Source organism: Pteropus vampyrus, unplaced genomic scaffold (genome assembly GCF_000151845.1).
Source record: "Pteropus vampyrus isolate Shadow unplaced genomic scaffold, Pvam_2.0 Scaffold18, whole genome shotgun sequence".
Lineage (NCBI taxonomy): Eukaryota > Metazoa > Chordata > Mammalia > Chiroptera > Pteropodidae > Pteropus > Pteropus vampyrus.
The window spans coordinates 2115510-2137480 of record NW_011888799.1 but is presented as its reverse complement, the minus strand read 5'-3'; the positions used below and the strand labels follow the sequence as shown (position 1 = coordinate 2137480).

The window sequence follows — 21971 nt, the reverse complement described above, 5'->3', positions numbered from 1 at the left end:
AAACCTGAAGTAGAATAGAAGTTATTAGATTGGCATAGGAGAGATTAATTACAGGAATATTTAGGAGGCGAAATTAGAAGACCTAACCAATTGAACAGATGAGGTGGGGTCAGGGGGAAGAAAGAGTGAAGGGAGATTTACAGGTTTTTAGCATGGATTACGGTGTAGTGATACAGCATATTAAAAGAGGAAGATACATGTTACAAGAAAATTAGTTGGTGTCGAGTATGTTGATTTGAGGTGCTGTTGGGAACATGCAGTGGAATCATGTTGCAGGCCTGTGACTCTGAAATTCAGAGAAGAGGTCTGGCTTACAGAAAGAGTTTCAGAAGTTAAAGTCACCAGGGAGGCGTAGCCTTAGGAAACACAACTCTTAAGGAGACAATAGTGAAGGAAGAGTCACATTGAGGTAAAAGGAGAACCAGGAGCTGGAGTGTCACAGAGGCTAAGGAAGTAGATTTTCAAGAAGGGCGTGTTCAAGAGTGTCACATGCTACAGAGAGATCCAAGAAGGTAAGGATGGAAAAGAGAATTCTGGATATTCCAATTATTATATGTGAAGCACAAGGTTGTTCAAAACTCTGCATACTCTCAACTGTAGGGAAGCTGGTTTGGACTCAGTCCAACAAGTTGAAAATCTTTGAATATTCTGAGGAGTGTAGACTCAGTTCCTGAGAGTTGGGGTCAGTTGCTTTCTCTGTAGTGTCCCAGTGAGTCCTTCTATTCTCAAATGAACTATAATTTGCTATAATTTGTTATTGATGCAATACATATGTCAGAAAATTGTCACCAAAGTACATCATCCTAAGAGATATTTTGACAAAAAGAAAAAAAAGAAAAAATGTGACGGGAGAGATTGGTGGAGGAAACCCTGGGAAAGAAAATGATAATTATGGAATGGCAGTTAAGTGTCAGTCATTGTACTATGTCCTTTCATGTGTTTTATTGTATATTACTTTATTGCATCCTTATAGCCACCCTAATGGGGGCAAGGTTATCCCAATTTTCTAAATAAGTAAATTGAGATTCTGTAGCTTTATCTTTCCTTATCCCAGGATCTGCCACTGATGGCTGTGACCTTGAACCTCAGTTTCCTCATCTGTAAAATTAGGAATCTGTAAATATTTATTAATAGTGTTGCTATTTGGTCATGAAAAAAGGCTATTTAGGGAATATCCCTTTCCATCCCATGAATTAATAATTAATAGTAACATTGTCAGGTTGTTCAGACTAAATAATTTATTTTCCCATCACAAAGTGAGTACCCATTATGTATGTGGGCTTAGAAGGCTACTGTAAAATAAATCAAGTAAGTAGGCTTGGTGACAGGCTCTCCATCAGTTATTACTAGCCTTGGGCACATGGGCATATAGCTACCTGCAAGTTGTGTGATGATTTTAAAGTATGTTATAGGTTAAGTACTAAGTATTTTTATTAATTTAGAAAGTACTTTGGCATGTGGCCTTTAAAAATTATATTATTATATTATAAATCTTGATTAAGGCAACAAAATGTATTTACTATAGCCAACTTCACAGCTGGAGTGAAATATTTTATAGTGTGTATAATGAGCCACTAGATGATGGTGATTCTCTGTTCACATCTGAAAAATGAGAGTTAGGAAATGAATTAGAAGCTTTAAACATCTATTTAATTGTGAAAATTAATTTCAAGGAACAGTATTATGTGCCCAGTGAGTACTTAATAATTGAGGGGGGGAGGAAATTATGAGGCTTTCAAACCTTCTTAAGTCCATTTTGGAAAAGGTTAGGATAAAAATGTAATTACAGCAATGATATATAAAGAAAAAAAATTAGCAAATACTAAGTTAATACTAAATTAAATATCCTCCCAATTTGGAGCCACTGATCCTGGCACACAGAGGTTCTCAATGAATGTAGAGTCTCTCCTCAGGGCATTTTGAAAATTTAAAGGCCCATTTTTGTTTTCCAATGTGGTTGAGATATGTATTATTTTTCTTTTGATTTCTCCCTTGTATTTTAGCCTATTTTTAAAACTCTTTAGTAGTTTCTAAATCTATGAATTTCAGAACAGTAAGGGGTGTAACAAGATGTTTGTTATAAAAAGTGGCTTTTGAGTCTGATAGGATTAATGGCCATTGAATTAGTTTTCTATTAACATGGGACGATTTATCTCAAACTTACAGTTTAAAACTTGTATTATCTCACAGTTTCTGTAGGCCAGAAGTCCAGGCACAGTATACCTGTATTGTTTGCTCAGGGTCTCACCAGGCTAAAATCAAGATGTGCGCAGGGGCTGTGATCTTGCCTGAGGCTCAGGGTCCTCCACCAAATTTATTGGTGATTGGCAGAATTCTGTTCCTTGTGGTCATATTACTGAGGTCCTTGCGTTCTTGCTGGCTATCGGCTGGGAGTCACTCTCAGCTCCTAGAGGCCACCCTCAGGTCCTAACCACGTGGCCCTCTCATAACATGGTAACTTCTTCAAACCCAGTAGGATGTCTCTCCAGTCAGCTATAGCAGAGTCTTATATAGGTACCCTAATCACATGAGTGACTATCCCATAATCACAGGTATTTCCCACACTGAAGGGGAGGGGATTATACAGGATGTGTAAACTAGAGATGGAAATCATGGGGCCCTCTTGGAATTCTGCCTACTACAGCCACTAGTATCAAATCTTCATACCTATATTTCTTTTGTAGGTCAGTGGATTTCAGTTATTTCAAACAGGACCACACTAGCTAGTTTAAGCATTCATGTAGGTATTGAGTATTCCTGTGTGCCAGGTACTTTCCTAGGCACTGAGATGTACAGGGCAGAGTCTTTGCTCCCATGGAGGTTATTTTCTAGTGATAAGCGTAGTGAAGAAAATAAAATGGAGTAGAGGGTTAGAAGTGGGGGTGGAGAGTGGGTGTTCTTTTAGGTAGAGTGGTTGGGGGCAAAGACTTGACTGGTGAGTAGCCAGTAGTGTGGACTCTGAGAACAGAACATTCCAGTCGAGGGAATGTAATTATAAAGACTGAGTTCAGTAATAAGCTTGTCTGTGTTTAAGGAACAGCAGGGCCAGGGTAGCTGGAGCAGAATGTGCAGGAGAGGGGTAGAAGATAAATTCAAGGTGGTGATTGGGTGACAGCTCATGCAGAGCCCTGTAGGTAAAGGGCATGATTTTTATTTAAAGTGAGATAGGAAGGCATTGAAGGGTATAAGAAGTTCCAGTGGTAAAAGCCTGGCAATGAGAAAACACAATGACGTCTCAGAAAAGCTAACAGTTCTAAATCCCTGGCTTTCATGATAGGCTGAACAAGTGGGATGGCAATGTCTGTGCTTTCCTTGAATGTTCTTATGGTGGTGGTACTCTAAAGTAGCCATTCTTGTTCTGCAGCCCTTTTGGAAAGAGGAGGGAAGAATATTCATAGCTGCAAGGGACGTCAGAGAATTTTTGGTAATTTCTTTTTATTTACAAATGAGGTTACCAGTAGCCAAAGAGGAGAGTTGACTTGCTGATACTTTGTCAGCAAGTCCATGTCTCCCAGGGTCCAGGCTAAGATTTTTCACACTGCTACAGGAGCAGCAGTACTCTTTAATTGTGTATTTCTACATTCTCTCTGACAAATTTATAGGAAAAGAATGTCCTGGAAAAATACCCAGTTGCTGCCATTGAATAATCAGTTCTCCATATGGGCTGCGTCTTTGGGAGCTGATGCCAGCCTAGAGTTAGTTCTTTAGCTGTATGGCAAAATAGACCTGTTCCTTAATGGATCTACCCCTTCAAATTTAAATAAAGCATTCCCTCTGGACTGCTTATATTTGTATCCTCTCTCCATCTTTCTGCCTGCTTGTGTCTTTGTCCTTTTTTTCATCATGCAAATAGTAATAATAGTATAGTTATTTAGTAGTGAGATTCGTGGTTAATATTTATTGCACATTTATTATGTCAGGAACCATGGTAATTGCTTTTCCTCATTTAATTCTACCAACAGCCCTCTGAGGTAGCATTTTGTTATTACCGCATTTTACAGAAGAGAAAATGGAAGTTGAGAAAGGGGTTAAATAATATGTCAAAGATTACATGGTAGTAAGTGGTGGTTCTCTAAGATTCAAACTCAGGCAGTGACTTTGCTATGATAATCTCTAAAGCAGTACTGTCCAATAGAAATGTAATGTGAGCCACAGATCAAACCATATTTGTAATTAAAATATTTCTAGTAGCCATGCTGAAGAAAAAGATAGTTAAGATTAATTTTAAAATATTTTTATTAAGTCCAATATATCCAAAATATAATTTCAGCATCTCAATATGAAAAAAATAAATGAAATATTTTACTAAGACTTTGAAATACAATGTGTATATTATAATTACAGCAAATCTCAATTTAGACTAGCCACATTTTAAGTGCTCGGTAACCAGATTTGGTGAATGGCTACTGTTTTGGCCTATGCAGCTCTAAAGGGAGGAAAGTGGATGAAAGTTCTGACTGTGTTCTACTGCTAAGAGAGCTTGGGCGGGGGCGGTGGGGGGAGGCGCAGAGGAGGAGGACAAACAAGCCACTGAAAATCTGCAGACAAGGCAAACTGAAAGAGAAAAAGAGTAGTGATTCCTGGGTCTGACCCTAGTAAGCAGAGTCTAGTGAAGAGTTTTCTGTTATATTGCCCTGAAGCTGATAAAGGTATCTTTTTTCTTTCCAAATTGAGATGTAGCAGTTTCCCATATTGTTACTCATAGTGATTAGTTTCCATAGTGGCCCACTTTTTAAAGCAATTGGGAATAAATAGACATTTGTGGCTAGTCACCAGGTACTGTAATATTGTTTCTGTGGAAAAAAGTTAAGAAATCTAAAGCTTATAAATAACTTGCCTTTGAAATGTCATCTTTTGTTAATTGTGGAAGGGGTGAGATTGGAGAGGAAATTGTGATGATCATTTGCTCGATGATCTCTAAGTTACAGGTGTTACAGCATAGGGAGAAGAGTAGTTAACTTTTTTTCATTTGTATTTATAGGTAATGTTCATTACCTTTTACTTTCTTCTCCCTGGAGCTCACCTAATAAGTCTTTGCTAGTTGTTTGTTGAGTCGAATATTAGCTGAGAAGCAAATATCCCTAGAACTGAGCTATTTGCATCATTTTCTTGATGAACTTCCATTCTTAAACATTTGCTTCCCATAGGTCCTTTATAAAGAAAAACACAGGCTTATTCTAACACACTAAATAACATAGAAGTATCGAAAGAATGGATAGTCCATCCTGTCCTTCCTCTGTTCTGAAAATTCAAACCTTTGCGCTGTCTAAAAGCACATCAACAGGAGTTTTATATTTTTGTGAATGGAAAAATAGACTAATCACATATCAGATTTTTACAGGATGTTAACTCTCAGAATTATATTGTTAATGTTTATTTACATACTTTTGAAATATTTATAGAATTTATTATAGAAAAAACCATAAATCATTAGAGACTTAGGAAAAAATGAAAGGTGCTGCTTAAAAATTAGGTGGTTTTTTTAAAAAAGTATTTGAAAAATGTTAGAAACATACAAAGTGTGATGTAGAAGTATAATCTTGGTTCGTAAAGTAGAAATTAGGAAACCAAATACCTGCTGACTATTAGGGGGAATGAGAACTTGATGAAAACGTACAGTTATAAGTAATTGAGAGATATTTTTAAGATGAGCACAGATATTTTTATAAATAGTTTTTGGGAATGACATGGACTCCAACATTTGTGTCTACAAGCTATGTTTAGATCATTTTATTTCAATGTAGTATTTATTATTGAATGCTGTCCTTGTGGGACACCAAGGAGAAAGACCTAGTCATTGCTCTCCATGAATTTGTGTTTTGGCTTATTTTCATATAACTTTAAAAAATCTGTTTTTCACTAAAAATTTATTCACATCAATGTTGGCTCATTTTTCCTCACATTGCTTCTCAATGAAGTGCAACAAGTTAGAGATCATCTATATCAGTGTTTTCATCCTTTTGTTTTTTTAAGCTTCCTTTTGATAAACAAATATCTCATTACTTTTTAAAATTTCCAGTTCTTAAAAGTTTTTGAAATCTCATTTATATAAAAGATAATCAATTCTTGTTTTAAAAGAAGGAAACCCTTAGAAGTACATTGAGTTCAAACATAAAACTTCCTATTCATTTCTTTTCTTCCTTTCACTCTCACTCCCCTCCCTGGAGGTTACTGCTATTAACAGTGTGATGTGTGTCCTTGCAGTCATTTTTTCCAGGTATATATTTCTTTAATTAGTTCAGTAGATATTTAAGTACTTTCTTAAATATGTACATATACTCACATACATTTACATAAATGGATCCTATTATACCAGGTCCTGTTCTTTTCACTTACTATGTTTTAGAGCCCAGGTCAGAATATTCATATCTGTTCTGTTATTATTAATGGCTGTGCTGTATGGATGCATTATAATTTATTTTCCACTTGCCATATTGATGGACATTTAGTCCCTCCAGCTTTTTGCTTTTATAAGTAATGCCAAATTAATAACCTTATATATTCCTAGAAGCACAATTGCTGGGTTATAGGAAATGTATGTTTAAATTTGACAGCTTCTGCCAAATCTTCAAAAAGCTGAACCAGTTTATGCTTATAGCAGTATATGAGATCATTGTTTCCTATATATACAATTTAGTTAAAATAGAGTTTTAGTATTTACAGGGACCACAGAATGTAGCTGAATCCTTCTCATCCCTTTTCCAAGTTAGAAACTGAGTGTCAGGGACTTGAAATGATTTGCCTAGATCTTACGCAGAAGAACTATGACTTCTTCTCAGTCTCTGATCTGTGTTCTCTTAGAGACATTTTACTTTAGACACATTTTATATGGCCAGGTTCTACCGTACTGTTTATTATTGTCTCTTCTTCTCTGTTGTTACTCATAACTAACTTCCTTTTCAGTCTCATATTTTCCGATAGTACCGTGAGACTCCTCCCCTTGCCATCTTGTTGTCTGCATGGAACATCTTTCATTTAATACCCTTAATAAGCTACCCTCTTCCATTATTTAAAACCCACCTTTATCCACAAGATATATGGGTTACTTTAGATTTGCTCATAGGTATAGCACAGAAAAAAAAAAAAAAGCATTTTATGAATCTCGTTTCTTCATCAGCAGCTGACCCTACCCTGCTGGCCAAGTAAAATATAAGCTTCAGTTATAAACTCGGAGAAAGATATTTCTATTGACTGTAGGCATTTGTTTATTATATAGCATTTCTGCTACATTTGATCATTTTATCAAATAATGTGATGGGATTTCAACTAAATGAAATCCAACTTAGTAATATTAAAATTATTAATCACTATTTTTTCTCTTAGACATGAGAAAGTATTCTGCTTTTAAAGTATAAATAGATTCTTCTCCTCTTGTGTCAATGTTGTTATTCCTAAGGTACCTGCATTGTAGGCTTGTTTTGCTTATAAAGATGTGGTCTTAGTATCTTTTCTTGGTGGACTATGAGAATTTGTGTCAGTGACATCCCAAGTTGATGCTGTAGCTGAGCTGGTCACATATCGAGATTATGACTTTAGGTAAAGAATCAACTAATGAAAATCTAAGGAAGAGGGATCAGCCTTTATGCATATTTCGGTCATGATAAAAGAGATAGAATTTAATATTAGATGTGAATTAAATTTGGTCCATGAATGTTGTTCATAGCTGAGGATAGCAGTCTAATCATAAGCTCATCAATTATTCATTAGTATCTTAGGGGTGTTAGTACCCAGAAGACAGAAGACCCTCCATTAGAGTTTTTGTTCTAAAAGAGGAGGAGAAAAAAAACCCATACATTGTTCCTTTTTTAAATGAGTTTTATTCTCCTACAGTGTAAGTGAAGTTTATATGCGCACCAGAAGAGGGCATGCTGCATATTTGCTTATTCATGGGAGTTTGTGGAACATTTGGGATAAGGTTAAGTTTAAAACATGAAGGGGAACGTGGTTCCGTAGTGTAGTGGTTAGCACGTCTGCTTTACACGCAGAGGGTCCTGGGTTTGTGCCCCAGTGGAGCCATGGTCCCTGGTCTATGGCCATGCCACCCTGAACAAGCCCGATGTCTGATCTTGGAAGCTAAGCAGGGTTGGACCTGATTAGTACTTGTATGAGAGACCACCTAGGAAGACCAAGTGCTATAGGCATAAATAAATAAATAAGTAAATAAATAAATAAATAACATGAAGGGGTGATCGTTTTACATGAAGTCTTTTCTTAATCTTAAGAGGCATGGGCTTCTCGAACTTGTCTAAGTTTTTCTGTTACTAAATGAAAATTATTTGCTTGATATGTGCTGTTCATTCGCTTATTCTTAAGTATACACTATAGATTTTGATTTGGCTATACACTTGACTGCCTATAGATTTGCATCAGTGGCTGTTCGGACAGTAATACCTAGACTACATGTAGAAGATGATTATCTCTGAGTTTTATTCTTTTTTCTATTGGAGTATAGAATAGTATGTTGGAGGAATAAAGACAATGCTCACAAAACTAAAAGAAATTACATACTGGGTTTAAAAGGAACGGAAGAAAGACTAGTATAATTTGTAAACATTTCTTTTAGATTATGATCTAGAATGGCAACAGATAAACTTTTAAATTAAGATTTTAGGTGGACTAATTTTTCAGAGTTGATCTTTTTTTTATTTTGCAATTTCCCAGAAATAGCCAAGATATCGCAGTTTAACAAACTGCATCAAAGTATGCACAGTGGAACATTTTTATAACATGTACAAATGAAAAGCCAATTTCCTTACACAAACAATAATGCACATATTCACAGTAGCTTTGCTACAAAGAAATTAAATTGTTGCAATTGGTGATTCCACTGCTTTAATGGGAGTTTATACTATAATAACCTTTATTAATTAGGAAAACATAATTTAAATTTGGGCAAGAATATTACAGACCCATAAGTTGCCACTGAAGAAATTAAACAGAAATGGCTTGTCCTGTATTTTCAGATATTATTACAACTAATAACCTCTGCACTCATGACTTTTTCATTGTTTTCTGGCTCTAGGTACATATATATTTTTCTGTTCCCAGCATACAGTTCATGTAGTTTTCAATGGACTTGGGACCAATAAGGCTGAGAACCTGAAAAAAGTTGTGTAAACTCTGAGACCTATTAAGTGATAGCCACTTTTTAGAGTTGTAGTTCATGACTTGTTATTCCCAGCAGTCATCCCATCTTATAGAAGGTTGCCTTAGAGGGAATTACACAGTGGAACAAACAGGAGCTGAGGTGGCTGGATAATGTAGATCTTTGGGTCAACATTGAGAACTTAGATTTAAAAAATCTAATGATAAGGTTTTGCTCCTTATCCTATTTTTTTAAACATATTTTTATTTATTTATTTATTTATTTACTTACTTACTTATTTACTTACTTACTTACTTATTTAACATTTTTAAATTTTTCCCCCTCTCCACTTCCTCCTCCTCTCGGGTAACCACTAGTCCATTGTCCATGTCCATGTGTCTCTGTTTGTTTGTCCTGTTCATTTGTTGCTTTTAGGATTATATCCCACATATAAGTGATGTCATGTGATTTTCAACTTTTTCTGTCTGGCTTATTTCTCTTAGTATGATTATTTTGGGGTCCATCCATGTTTTTGCAAATGGCAGTATTTCATCTCTTCTTATGGCTGAGTAATATTCCATTGTATATATGTACCATAGCTTCTTTAGCCAATCATCTATCATAGGACACTTTGATTGCTTCCGTGCCCTGGCCACTGTGAATAATGCTACTATGAGCATCAGTGTGCAAATATCTTTTCAGATATGAGTTTTCAAGTCTTTGGGGTAAATACCCGGTAGAGGGATTGCTGGATCGTATGATTGATCAATTCTCAGTTTTTTGAGAAACCTCCATACTGTTTTCCATAGTGGCTGTACCAATTTGCAGTCCCATCAGCAGAGTATGAGGCCTTTTTTGAAGCATAAGCTTAAGAAGATACTTTGTAGGGAAGAAGAAGAAACAGCAAACGTCAGTGAGGAAACTTTAAAACATAATACAGTGAAGCTCACTTGGGTAATTTGATATTTATTTTGTTCTAGGATACCAGATTTGAATGCTTTTGTTTGTTTACAGGTATTTGGGAAAGATTGTTTCAATTAGAGATGAGATCCAGAGAAACTGAAAACGGCTTGAATTGAATAGAAATAAAAATAATACTGCAAATTACATATTGTGCTGTTTTTGCCTTCAGAGTCTTAGATATTTTGTGATTGAATAATAGAGTAGCTTCTCCCAACCACCACAGAATTAGATATCATTGCCAAACTGACCCAAGAGCATTGCCTTGTTTAAGAGAACACTTCTCAGAAAGATGGCTCAAGGCCACTGGTGGGTCCTGATCAAAAAATATTGACAAATGTCAGGTGACTTCGTAGTATTTTATTTATATGTGTCCTTTGATGACTTACTAGTAACAATCAAAGGCATGTGAAATGTAGCATTCATAAATCCACATCAGCATAATACTACAATTTATAAAAGATTCTGATTTATTTTCCTACTAAGAAGTCTGGCTTTTATGCAGTCTGTAGCAATGTTGCAAAGCTCCTGTTCCGCATGTGAACATACATAAGGTAGAATTATTTTACATTTTTGAAGATACATCAGCATATGTTGAGTTGGTTGTGCTTTTTTGTTGTTTCTATTTTTGTTTTTTTTTTATTATAAACTACTGTTTAGCCTTCTTATTATCAACTTAATTTGTAGGTTGTTCAGTTAACCCTATAATGTATGTTGATGCATATGTGTATTAATATTCTTGGTCTATAATTTTTCGGTTAATACAGTTTAACTACATTGCAGTTAAAATATGAATTATTCTTCCCATATTAATAAAGCACACGTATATGTAATCTCCAAAAGTTGTCTTGAAAAAATGAATGACACTTTATTCTTATCACCCATGACATATTTTCCCTGGTTTGAGTAGGGTGTGTTAAAGTTTGAGAACTGCTCGTCAGGTCTAGGAATCTGAGTCAGAATCATTTCTGATTTCTTCCATGTAACTACAGCAACTCTTGTAAGTTCAGGACCCTGACGGGACCTTCATTGTCTGTGGCCTTGGACAAGTTGTCTAATCTTGTCTGTGTCTCAATTTCCTATCCATAAATTAGGATAAAAAATAGCACCTACCTAATCCAGTTCTTTGAATATTAGATAAGATGATGTATGTAAAATGCTTAGGACTCTGTCTGGCTTATAGTAAATCCTCAATAAATAGTCACCATTATTACTAGGTGAGAAGTACTTTTGGTGTCCCTACTGCAAAATGGTTAATATGCTACTAAACTGTAATTTTGTTTTAAGCTTCTTTTTAGGTTAAAATATTCAACTAATTTTTATTCATTGAACATATGTTTAACTCCTTTTGTATGGATGTTCATTGTTAGTAATAGTGTATGTTTCAAATGATCTTGATTATTTCAAATTTGGAAGTCAGTTTTTTGTTGAAATATATTTGACATTTAACATTTTGTGTAAATGTTTAAGGTGTACGATATATTAATTTGATGTATTTATATATTGTGATAAGATTGCCATTGTAGCAATAATTAAGACTTGTATCATTTTACATAATTATCATTGCTTTTTAGTGGAAGGAATAAAGTCCTAGTCTCTTAGCAGGTTTGATAGTTATAATACAATATTATATGTATTCACTGTACTCTGCATTAAATCTCTAGGACTTATGGCAGAGTCACCTTATAAAATCTAGTTACCAGTAGAGTTGTCATAATAGTCTTTTTCTTCTCGTTTGCTTGTGTTGGCAATGTTACATTATCTTCAATGAGTGGTTTCCTTGTAAGAACCTTTTTAAATCCTCTTGTCATTTTGTGAGCAGTAATTTAATTAAAACTAGATAACAAATAGAAAATACATATAAGCAAGCACACAGGTAAACCTGATAACTTCCCTTGAGCAAGTTAGGATACTACCTTCAGCCCTGCCACTTTGTGAGTCGAATTCCTACTCTTCTCTCAAGACACCTGTTTATCTTATGAGGCAAGTGACTCTTTTTTGACATGCAGATCATGAGAGAGAGGCAATGTCCAACTACATATTAACTATTACTAAAGCTTATTTTTTCTCCCTTTTCTAGGTTAAAAATACATATCAATAGAAGTGTTAAGGTTTTCTTCTCAAATTTCTATGGTTTGTATTATACTCTCCATGGATTGTGAGCACCCCATTTTGGAGAGAAAGTAGCCAGTTATTTAAATATTAACTCTTATTCTGATATAAAAGTATACCATAATTTATACCATAATTTTCTGAGTTCCTATTCATTTAATATTCTGTTTAGCATAGCTGTGGTTATTTTGGTATGGTATTATGGAAGATAACTATATTTGACTTATGATTTCTAAAAATCATAAACTTATGGCCTGCTAGTTGTAGAATTGACATTATTTGTCATCTAGTCCTACCTTCCTAGTAGACAGTGAGTTCTTCAAAGGTAGCTACAGCTCTAGTATTAATCTTTGTGTTTCTGTCACCTAGCACTGGGCCTGTAGTGTAGAGGGAGCTTAATCTTTATCAAATGAATTATATACAAATTCAGAAACTAGTTTGTCCCTTGGGAGAGAAGTGGAGAATCAATGTAATAATCGATAAATGGAGTTACATATACTCTCAATAAAATAATCTTGTCAAATATTTTTGTTATGGCATAACAAAATTTTTTAGTGTTCCAAGCTGAGCTTATCTATAAACATTTATTTACAAATGTATAAAATTGTAGAGTGACAAGAATTTGCAGCTGGATTGGATGTTAGAAATCATTTAATCTTTCCCAGAGAAAGACATTTCAGGAATCCTGATAATAGAAAATGCCTATGAATTCCATCGTGTTTTTCACGGTAGCACTTTACTTCCTGAGTGTTATTACTCTTCTGTAAGGTTTAGAATTGGATTTGCAGAATATCAGAATCAAGGTTATACTTACCAGTGTGGTCATTCTACACCTGTTCATTCAAACTTTTGGATGATGTGGGTAGTGTATATATCAAAAGAAGTGAGGTATCCTTCCCATGAGAAAGTGGAATGTGATTTTTTTTTAGAGTGTTTGAGATGCGGACAAGATATCATTTATCTCCCCAAGCAATATTAATTTAAAGTTTAAGGAATACTACTTCAAATTACACACCACATGGATACCAAGAGCAGAAAGAAATTGCTAAACCATATGCTTGTAAATGCCATCTCTTTCCTCAAGAGGAAGATCATTTATATTTTGCAATTAAGAGCAGAAGGTCTTTTTTCCCATAAAGGCCTATAGTCAGGAAATACGCAGGGTGAAGAGAGCGTCCCAGGAGAGATTTATACAGCTTTGAAGGACTCATTGGCATCTCTACCTGGTAGAACTTTGCTTTTTGTCTATTTCCTGATTAAACTCTGGCGAATAAAATTTTAATTCTAAAAAATGTGATAAACCCTTGTAAAAGAAAAGTTTGTAAACAGTTCAACTAGAAGTGTGCTTTGAGTAAAGAAATCGATATTTAGGTTGACTTGGTTTTTTCAAACTTCTGAAGAGGCAATTATGACATTTCAACATGATCAACTACATATAGTGCTCTTACTTTATTGATGGACATTGTTTATTATTTTGGTTAGAACAAATGAGTGTGGGTTTCATATTGCATAATGAATAGTCACTAACCCTGAGAATTTTAGTACTGCTTCTTTTGTCTTTAAAAATTTTTTTTGATATATTTGAATCCATGTAAGTTAACCACCTACAAAAAATAGTGTAGTTTCTATACCACCATCCCTGATAAATCCATATGAAGTGCCAGAACCGTCAACTAATAATTGTGTACATGGTTGAGGTATTCGTGATCTCTCGGAGTAAGTCCCTGTTTTTCCTGGCTTCCTACTTTTCTCCTTCCTCCCACCTTGAAGGAACAGCTTAAGTAAACAGATTACACCTGCCCTATCTTGTGAACATCAGCAAGTTTTAGGCTCCAGGATTGTCAACTGAAGCAGATTTCTGAGCATTTTGTTTGCATCTGAGAAAATCTGCCTTAAGTCTAGAAAAAGTCGTGCTGAAATCCGTAAGGTGAAGATCTTTAATTGGGATGTATCAGGTAGTGTCCTAGTAGACTATGCTACTCAGGTATCTGATATTCATTATGTTTTGCCTGTCTTAGTGTAATGAACTTTTTGTCCTTACTTTCAAGTTGTTAATTTTTACCTTGGAGATAATATATAGTCCCTTTGCTTACCATTCTGTTTTAGTCACTAAATCAGGCACTATTGGTTGTGGCAAATTAAAACACTTGCTGTCTCATACACAGACTAATATATTTTGTAATTTTAGTGGCCAAAGTTATTGAAGTATTTATATATAGTTTTATTACAAATAAAACACACTCGTAATAAAATTTTTAAACATTACAAAAATATGTAGCGCGCTATGTAAAAATGTTCCCATAACACTGATCAGTTGGGTAACTCTTGTTAACAAATTGGTGTTTGCTTTTTATTTATTAACAAAGTATGATTTTACTCTAATACTGTTTTCCAGCTCACCTTTCTTGCACATGCATACATATATTTAAGATTTTTTTCAGTGTCAGTAGCCTTTAACTTTATTCTTTTTAAATCATTATATAATATTCCATTGTATAGACTTACCATTATTTGTTTACCCATTTCCCTTTAAATAGGCATTTAAGTTTTTCCAATTTTTTACTGTTACAGAAAGTGCTAAAGTTAATATCCTTATGTACTTAATTTTATGCTCTTGTGTAAATATTCAGCTTACTTTTTTCAAAATGGCTAGCCAAACCTTTTGAGAAATCTGTATTTTTTTCCATTGAATTGAAATGTTTCAGTTATATATACAGAATTTGTACATATACTTGGACTAACGTGCTCCAATGATCTGTCTCTCTAATGTGACATTGTTTTAATTGCTCTAATTTATCATTTGCTTTCTCATCCAGTAAGCTGACCCCCTTTCTTATTGCTCTTTTTTTTTTAGGATATAATAAATTACATATTTATTCTTCTAGATGAACTTCTTTATCCCAATTTACTTTAAAAACTCTGTGTGATTATGATATACACTACTTTTAATTCCTGTATTAATTAGAATGCTGTTAGCTTAAAAAAACCTTTGATAAATATAAAATTCTTACTTCTCATTCTCAATATTCTAATATGTGTGCCAGTTTGTCAAATTATTATTTTTTAATTGTGTGTCCCTACCAAGAATGTTTTGTTGAATTTTGCTGTTAGTAAAGCATTGTTTTTGTTCACAATATAAAGTACAACAAAATATTAAATATGTGTTTTTAATACGGTGATTTAAAGATGATTGGTCTCTTTACAACATTGGTCTATTTCCAAACAGTGTATGTCTCTTCATTTATTTTTCTGAAATCCCTCAATAGAGTTTTATAATTTCCTTTACATGTTCTATGAGTTTATTTCTAGGTTATTGCATGTGTTTTGCAATTATAAATTGCAATTTTTTTCTCATTTTCTTAGCTGGTTATTTTGGCATAAAGGGATACTATTTTATTTATTTTTATTTAAATTTATTTTTATTTTTTTGTTTTTTCTTCCATATGTTTATTTTAATTTTTCAATTAGAATTGACATTCAATATTATTTTATATTAGTTTCAGGTATACAGCATGACGTTTATACCTGATGGTATGTAATTTAGGATACTATATGTTTTTATATAATAATTTTATGTGGTCACTTTAGTGAATCTCCTTTATTTTCTCTTACATCTTTTCAGTTGAGTCTCATAGTTATTTCATGTGGGCAGATTATCAGTAGTAGTGATGATTTTGCCTTTGTTTCTTCCTCAGTTTACCTTTAACTTGGTTTTCTTAATTGCATTGTTTGGTTCCAGAAAAATATTAATAATGATAAGATTAGATATCTTATTTCTGAACTTTCTAGGAATATTTCTAGTGTTTTATTATTAACCAGATGCTTACATTTGTTACAGTTAGTCTTTGTATGTGTGTATCAAGCTAAAGAAGTATCATTTTATTCCTATTCACTTAAAATTTTAAAAAATAAACTTATTAATGATTGCATAAAAGGTATTTTAGTTTTTATTATGCTAATTGTATATTTTAATTTTTTTACGTTTTAATTTGATGACAGTTACGTTCCCTAATATTCATCCATCCTTTTGGAATTGACCTGCTTTGTCATGCATCCTTCTGCTTAATTCTGTTTCCTAATATTTTACATAGGATTTTTTTCATGTATACTGGTTTTTCAGTGTGTGGTTGTGGTCACATCTTGTGTCAGGGTTACATTGGCTTCATAAGAAGAAGCAGAAAACTGCTTTTTCCTATTTGCACAGGAATAGTTTAACATTGGAATTATTTGATCCTCGAAGCTTTGAAGAAACCTGTTCATGAAACTGGATCTAGCATATTGGGAGGTCAGAGGTCAGGAATACATTTGGACAGGTGGGGTAGATTATTTTTTTAGTATACTTTGTCCTATCCAAATCTAAGATTAAATAAGTGTATCAGATAGGCTTTTAGATTCCTTGTTTTCAGTGCTTTTGCTAACGTTATTAGATTCTCTGTTTCTGGAACATACGAAAAAAGAGTTAACATAGCAGTATTGAACTTTTACCTTTAGAAAGGGCTGCTTGCAAAGTTGTCCCTTTTCTGGCATCAGGAGACAGATTTTAGAAAGATTCTTGCTATTAATTGATAAGCTCACTTAAACCGTTTGTATAAACAATTGTGATTTATGTTCAGTACTACTTTCATTCTTGGAGACTGGAATTTGGATACATGCCAGACAAGAGCTATCTACATTAACAGCCCCCCTCATTAAACACCATAGGTATTGAGTGTCTGATAAGTTTACTGGTTGGTAACATTTAACACATTTTGTCACATCTTGCTGGGAGGATACATCCAGTGTATCTCCATTGGGAGAGGACCCTTGGAAGCTTTTCTCTGGTTTCTCTCAGACTTTGTTCCATGTGCTTTTTCAAAACCTTTGCTGATTTTGCTTTGTATTCTTTTGCTGTGGTAAATCACAGACATGAGTACAACCATATGCTGTCATGAGAGTCCATTTTATGTGATAGGCCAAAACAGCGATATTAAAAGGCAGTGGCAGAGTTAAAAAACATAACTTAAAAAAATCCCTAATATAACCATGTCATTACAGGTGTAGAAACAATCTCATGGAAGTTAGAAAATTTGTCAAAATCACCTATGTCATTAGTGGCAGAGTAAGTTTTAAAGCTTAAGAAACAAGTCAATAAACAGTTTTACTCCATGAACTTAAAATGTTTTTTCCAATTTTATTTATCAAATTAAAATTGGTGTTTTAAAAAATTAAGTTTATTGATGTATGGTTTCTAACACATGCTTTTTTTAATTTAAGTGAGTGGACCCAAACTATCACATTGTAGATAAGCTAGGGCATCCGGTGAAAATATATTCTGCATACAAGCTGTGACATTGGTAACTTTGTTAGCACCATTTGCTTCTTTGCAATACGATTTAAAATGGAATCATATCCTAAACTAATTTTGTCAGCAGATATTTTGTTTATATATGTGTGCACCTATGTAAGGGTTGTGAACCTACAACGGAGTCTAAATCAGTGCCTCTTTTCCATGCTGCTCATTAGAATCACATCTGAGACCAATTAAATTAGAATCTCTGATGGGTGGGGCTCAAGCATCTTTTTTTTTTTTAAGCTTCCCATGTGATTCCAGTGTCTGGCAAGTTCATTGAGAATCACTGGTCTAATTAAAATTCTTTCTATATGCCAATAAAAAATGTGTTTATTTCCATATAAGTGGCTATTTTGTATACCTCTCAATTTTCACTTTATATCTCTAGTTGGAAAAGCATAATTAAAATGTAAATTTAACAAAATGAAATTGTATGTATTAAGTACAGATCTGGAGAACCTATTAAGATGATATTTATATATGTATTATTAATGTTTATTATGTATCAATCGAAGAATTATAAATTTGTTTTTGAGTTAACCAAAAATCAGTCATTGTCCGTCAAGAACCATTTAGTCAATCATTTGAATCTTACTGATGACGTGGATAAAATTTTAAGAGAATGTTATACCAGAGAATATATTCACTGGGTATAGGCACATCTTGTTTTATTGCACGTCCTTTTATTGAGCCATAAAAATGTTGCATTTTTTACAAATTGAAGGCAAGACCCTCCACCAACCAAAAGATTACTATTTTCTTTATTGCTATACAGCGGTGGTCTGAAACTGAACCCACAATATCTCTGAGGTATGGCTGTATATGCATTGCATCGTTTCAGCCAGAGAAAGCATCTGTTTTGTTTAGAGTTATGCATCATCATTGAAATATTAGATAGTGATGTGAGAGAGAGTTTGTGTTGAAGAAGAAAGGGATTTTGAAATCGGGCACGAGTTGCTTTCAGAATTTCATGGCTGACATAGGAAGTGACCATGTTATTTTGAACATTGATTGGGTAACCTAGCCAGAACCCAAAACAAAAAACAAAAACAGTCTGATTCTTTATCTAGTCAGTCCTTAATCATATGTTATTAGCAGGGATTAGCAAACTATAGCCTGAGGGTTAAGTCCAACTCTTTTCTATAAATAGTTTTATTGGAATATAGCCATGCTCATTCATTTACTTTTGTCTGTGGCTGCTTTTAGTTGAATAGTATCGTGACAGAGACTATATAGCCTATAAAGCCTAAAAATATTTTACTATCTGACCCTTTGCAGAGAGTTTGCCAGCTCCTGTGTTAGACTGTTATATCACACATTAGATTATTGATTCACACATGATTTGCTGACACTCCTAAGTTGATCTTCTTAAGTTGAATTTGGTCTTTCATACACAGTTGACTGGAGTTGATTCCGTTTTTAGGGCTTTCAAATGGAGATTGCAGTTGAAAGAAAGAGATTTGCCTTGGTAACAAGGAGAGTATGCTGCTAGCCCTCTGATGCTCCTACTCTATAGGGGGCCAGGAGCTTGTCTCTTTGCCTAACATCCTCCATGTTCCTCTAAATGACAGTCCTTGATGTAACTCCCTCTTTTGGAGGTGAGCATGGAGTAGCTGGTAACTGGAGAACCTGGACCATGAGGAGCTTCCACTGTACTCACTGGGGTAAAGACTATTTTTCACACACTTTGCTAATAATGGATCTGGATGTGAAAGTTGAAAGATTAGGAATGGTTTACCCTTTAATCCTTCCTGGTCCAAATGGAGAGTTCGAGAAGGTGTTGTGGGCTAGTGGAGAGAGCATATCCAGCTCAATTCCCCTAGTCTCTGGTGTAGTGTAGGGTAGCTGGCTCACCTCTGAGGTGTCCACCACATTTCCACCTTGGGCACCCGAATGCTAGCGAAGGCTGGGTTACTTACACCAGAAAGAGCAGTACCTGCAAATATTGTACAGACTTAAGAACATAAACATTTTTAGTTTTCAAAGCACATAATTTCCCTTTCCAAAATGTAAAGATGTTAATCAAGTTTTAGTTCTTTGCTTTTTAGTTACATTTGCAGAAAGGCATTGCATACAAAAGCAAAGAAGTGCCTGTAAATGAGAATAAATGTAATAATGTGGTAAACACCTGCATTGTGATCATCAGAGCTGCAAGTTCGAACTAGAAGTTAGTCTTGAGAAAAATATTTCGGGTTTTCTTTTTTTGAGCAGGATTAGGATGCTTGCTATAAACTTTCATTAAAAAATGTCGTTATTTTGTGAATCTAGAAATTTTATATTTTTTATAAAATACTTAAGATGATTTTAGACCAAAACTTCTGAAATTATTTGAAATGTGATGATTTAGTTTATTCCGTGATTTAGGTCTAGATCTGTGCCCGAATGACTTTTATTCTGGGTATAGTGTACCCTACCTTATTAAATATATCTGTGCTAAAAGAGGAATCTTCTGGTTGTTGACTTTCCTTTTCCTGAGGTACTGAGGAATGAGGGACCTGTATTTGGGCACAGCGATCTAGACTGTGATAGTTCTAAGTGCTGTTAGTGTTTGAAGACCGGGCATTTATTTTTGTTTTCCTAATGTGATAAGGCAGTGAAGGTAGTGGAATTAATGGAAGCAAGCTAAATTGCTTGCCAGAATAAATGGATTAATGATGAAATCTCTCTCATGTGATTTTCTGAAGTACTTTAAATTTTTACTTAGCTATGTTTATGGTATGTGATTTTCTAAGTATACTTTTCTCCCCCCAATAACTCTCATCCTTTCTTTATATACTAGATCAGCGACTATCATCTATTCCACAAGATGAGTAACAGCCACCCTCTTCGCCCCTTTACTGCAGTGGGGGAAATTGATCATGTGCACATTTTGTCTGAACATATTGGTGCCTTGTTGATTGGGGAAGAATATGGCGACGTCACATTTGTCGTGGAAAAGAAACGTTTTCCTGCCCACAGGGTAATTTTAGCAGCGAGGTGCCAGTATTTTCGGTAAGTCTGTAATACTTTTTGAAGATTCAAGTCACTAGTAGGAAACATTGATATTTTCTACTCTATGAAAACTATGTAACAAAGCATAACAATAAATACTAGCAATCCTTCAATTCTGCATCTATAAGAATTTTGTCTTTGTAGACTTTTTGTTATTTTTTGAAAATTGCCTTTCTCTTCAGGAGCCATCTTGAGTTAGAGTTATAGAGTTAGAAGGCTCCCCTGCCTAGACTGTACCCAATCAACTAATTTTCAAGACTCTAGAATATTTCTCAGGTTGCGTCTTTGTTTCCCTTACTTTCTCCTCACAGTTGATGACTAATGATTTGTTGGCAGATAGGTTTCTTGCTGTATAGACAGACTACCCTCTGGACTTGCTAATGAACATGAATAGAATACCTCTTAGTTTCAGACTACTGACATCCAGGATCTATAGATAACCCAGCACATCTGTCTCTAAGACAGGCAGTCTGATAACCCCAAATTAAATGAAACTTAAGTATTTACTGAGACTGTTTCATACTTATATTAGAAGTAGAACTAAACAAAATATTTATGTATTTAATTAATATAAAAATTATATGTAGCTATTGTTTGTTATTCTAACCCTTAATTTCCAGGGTTATAAATATTAAACTGAGCTCTTATTACCCTGCATTTTACCTAATGTTAGTTAAAAGAGAGTGATCACAGAATGTAATTTATCTTTGATAAATCCATAGAGTCCATATCCATAAAATCATGGATTTGCCTGGGCAACTTAATATCTAAAATCAAGATGCCAGTGGCTTAGAGAAAATTTCAGTTATCTTTTATTGAAAACTGCAGTCAGAATTAATTGACAGCAAAACAGCAACACCTAGAGACACACATTGTAGTAAAGTATGTCTCTTGGAAATATTTAACTATTTAGCTAGAACTCTTGCAGTACTTTATAAACATTTTTAGAACATTCCATCTTGTACATGTAAAATGCCACTGTAGATGAAGCTGGGAGTCTAGAAAATACAGGAGTCTATTAAGAGTTCTACCTGACACTCTCTTTTTCTTCTCAATAATGGTCAGCTCTCCGAAGGCAGCTGACCTTGGTCTAGTCACTATTTGTTACAAGCCTCTGTCCTTGCACACTTTTTCTTTTGTATTTCTTTTCCTTTTCTTACTTTTGGTCCACTCATTACTTTAAAGTGTTTTTTAAGAGTCCATTCTTTCTTATCAGAACTTTTTAGCTTTATGTTTAATATTTGCTAATAGTATGTATATACCTTACCCTCTTTCAAAAATAATTTGAGACAACTGTATGTGGGTACCTTTTAGGGGATCGGTATATTCTTAAACTCAAATACTTTTAGAGATTTGAAGATCACATTGAGTGAATGGAATATACTTCCTTCAGTTATTGACTTTGTTCTTGATGTCTCTTTTTGGCTGTTTTACCTTTAATGTCTGATGGCTCAGTAGGCTAAACTCAAAGTCATTACCAGTGCTATCTTAGAT

The 21971-nt window shown here is 34.3% G+C and overlaps 1 protein-coding gene across 4 annotated transcripts in view; it reads left to right on the top strand.

Annotated features, from left to right (window-relative positions):
- Positions 1 to 21971, top strand: part of BTBD9 (BTB domain containing 9) — a 366504-nt gene that overhangs the window by 16915 nt on the left and 327618 nt on the right. For all 4 annotated transcript variants that reach the window (XM_011354554.2, XM_011354556.2, XM_023527551.1 and 1 more), the window contains exon 2: positions 20266 to 20477. In XM_011354554.2, the coding sequence (XP_011352856.1) occupies positions 20293 to 20477 (185 nt within the window). In that variant the 5' untranslated portion in view covers positions 20266 to 20292. The remainder of the gene's footprint in view (positions 1 to 20265; positions 20478 to 21971) is intronic.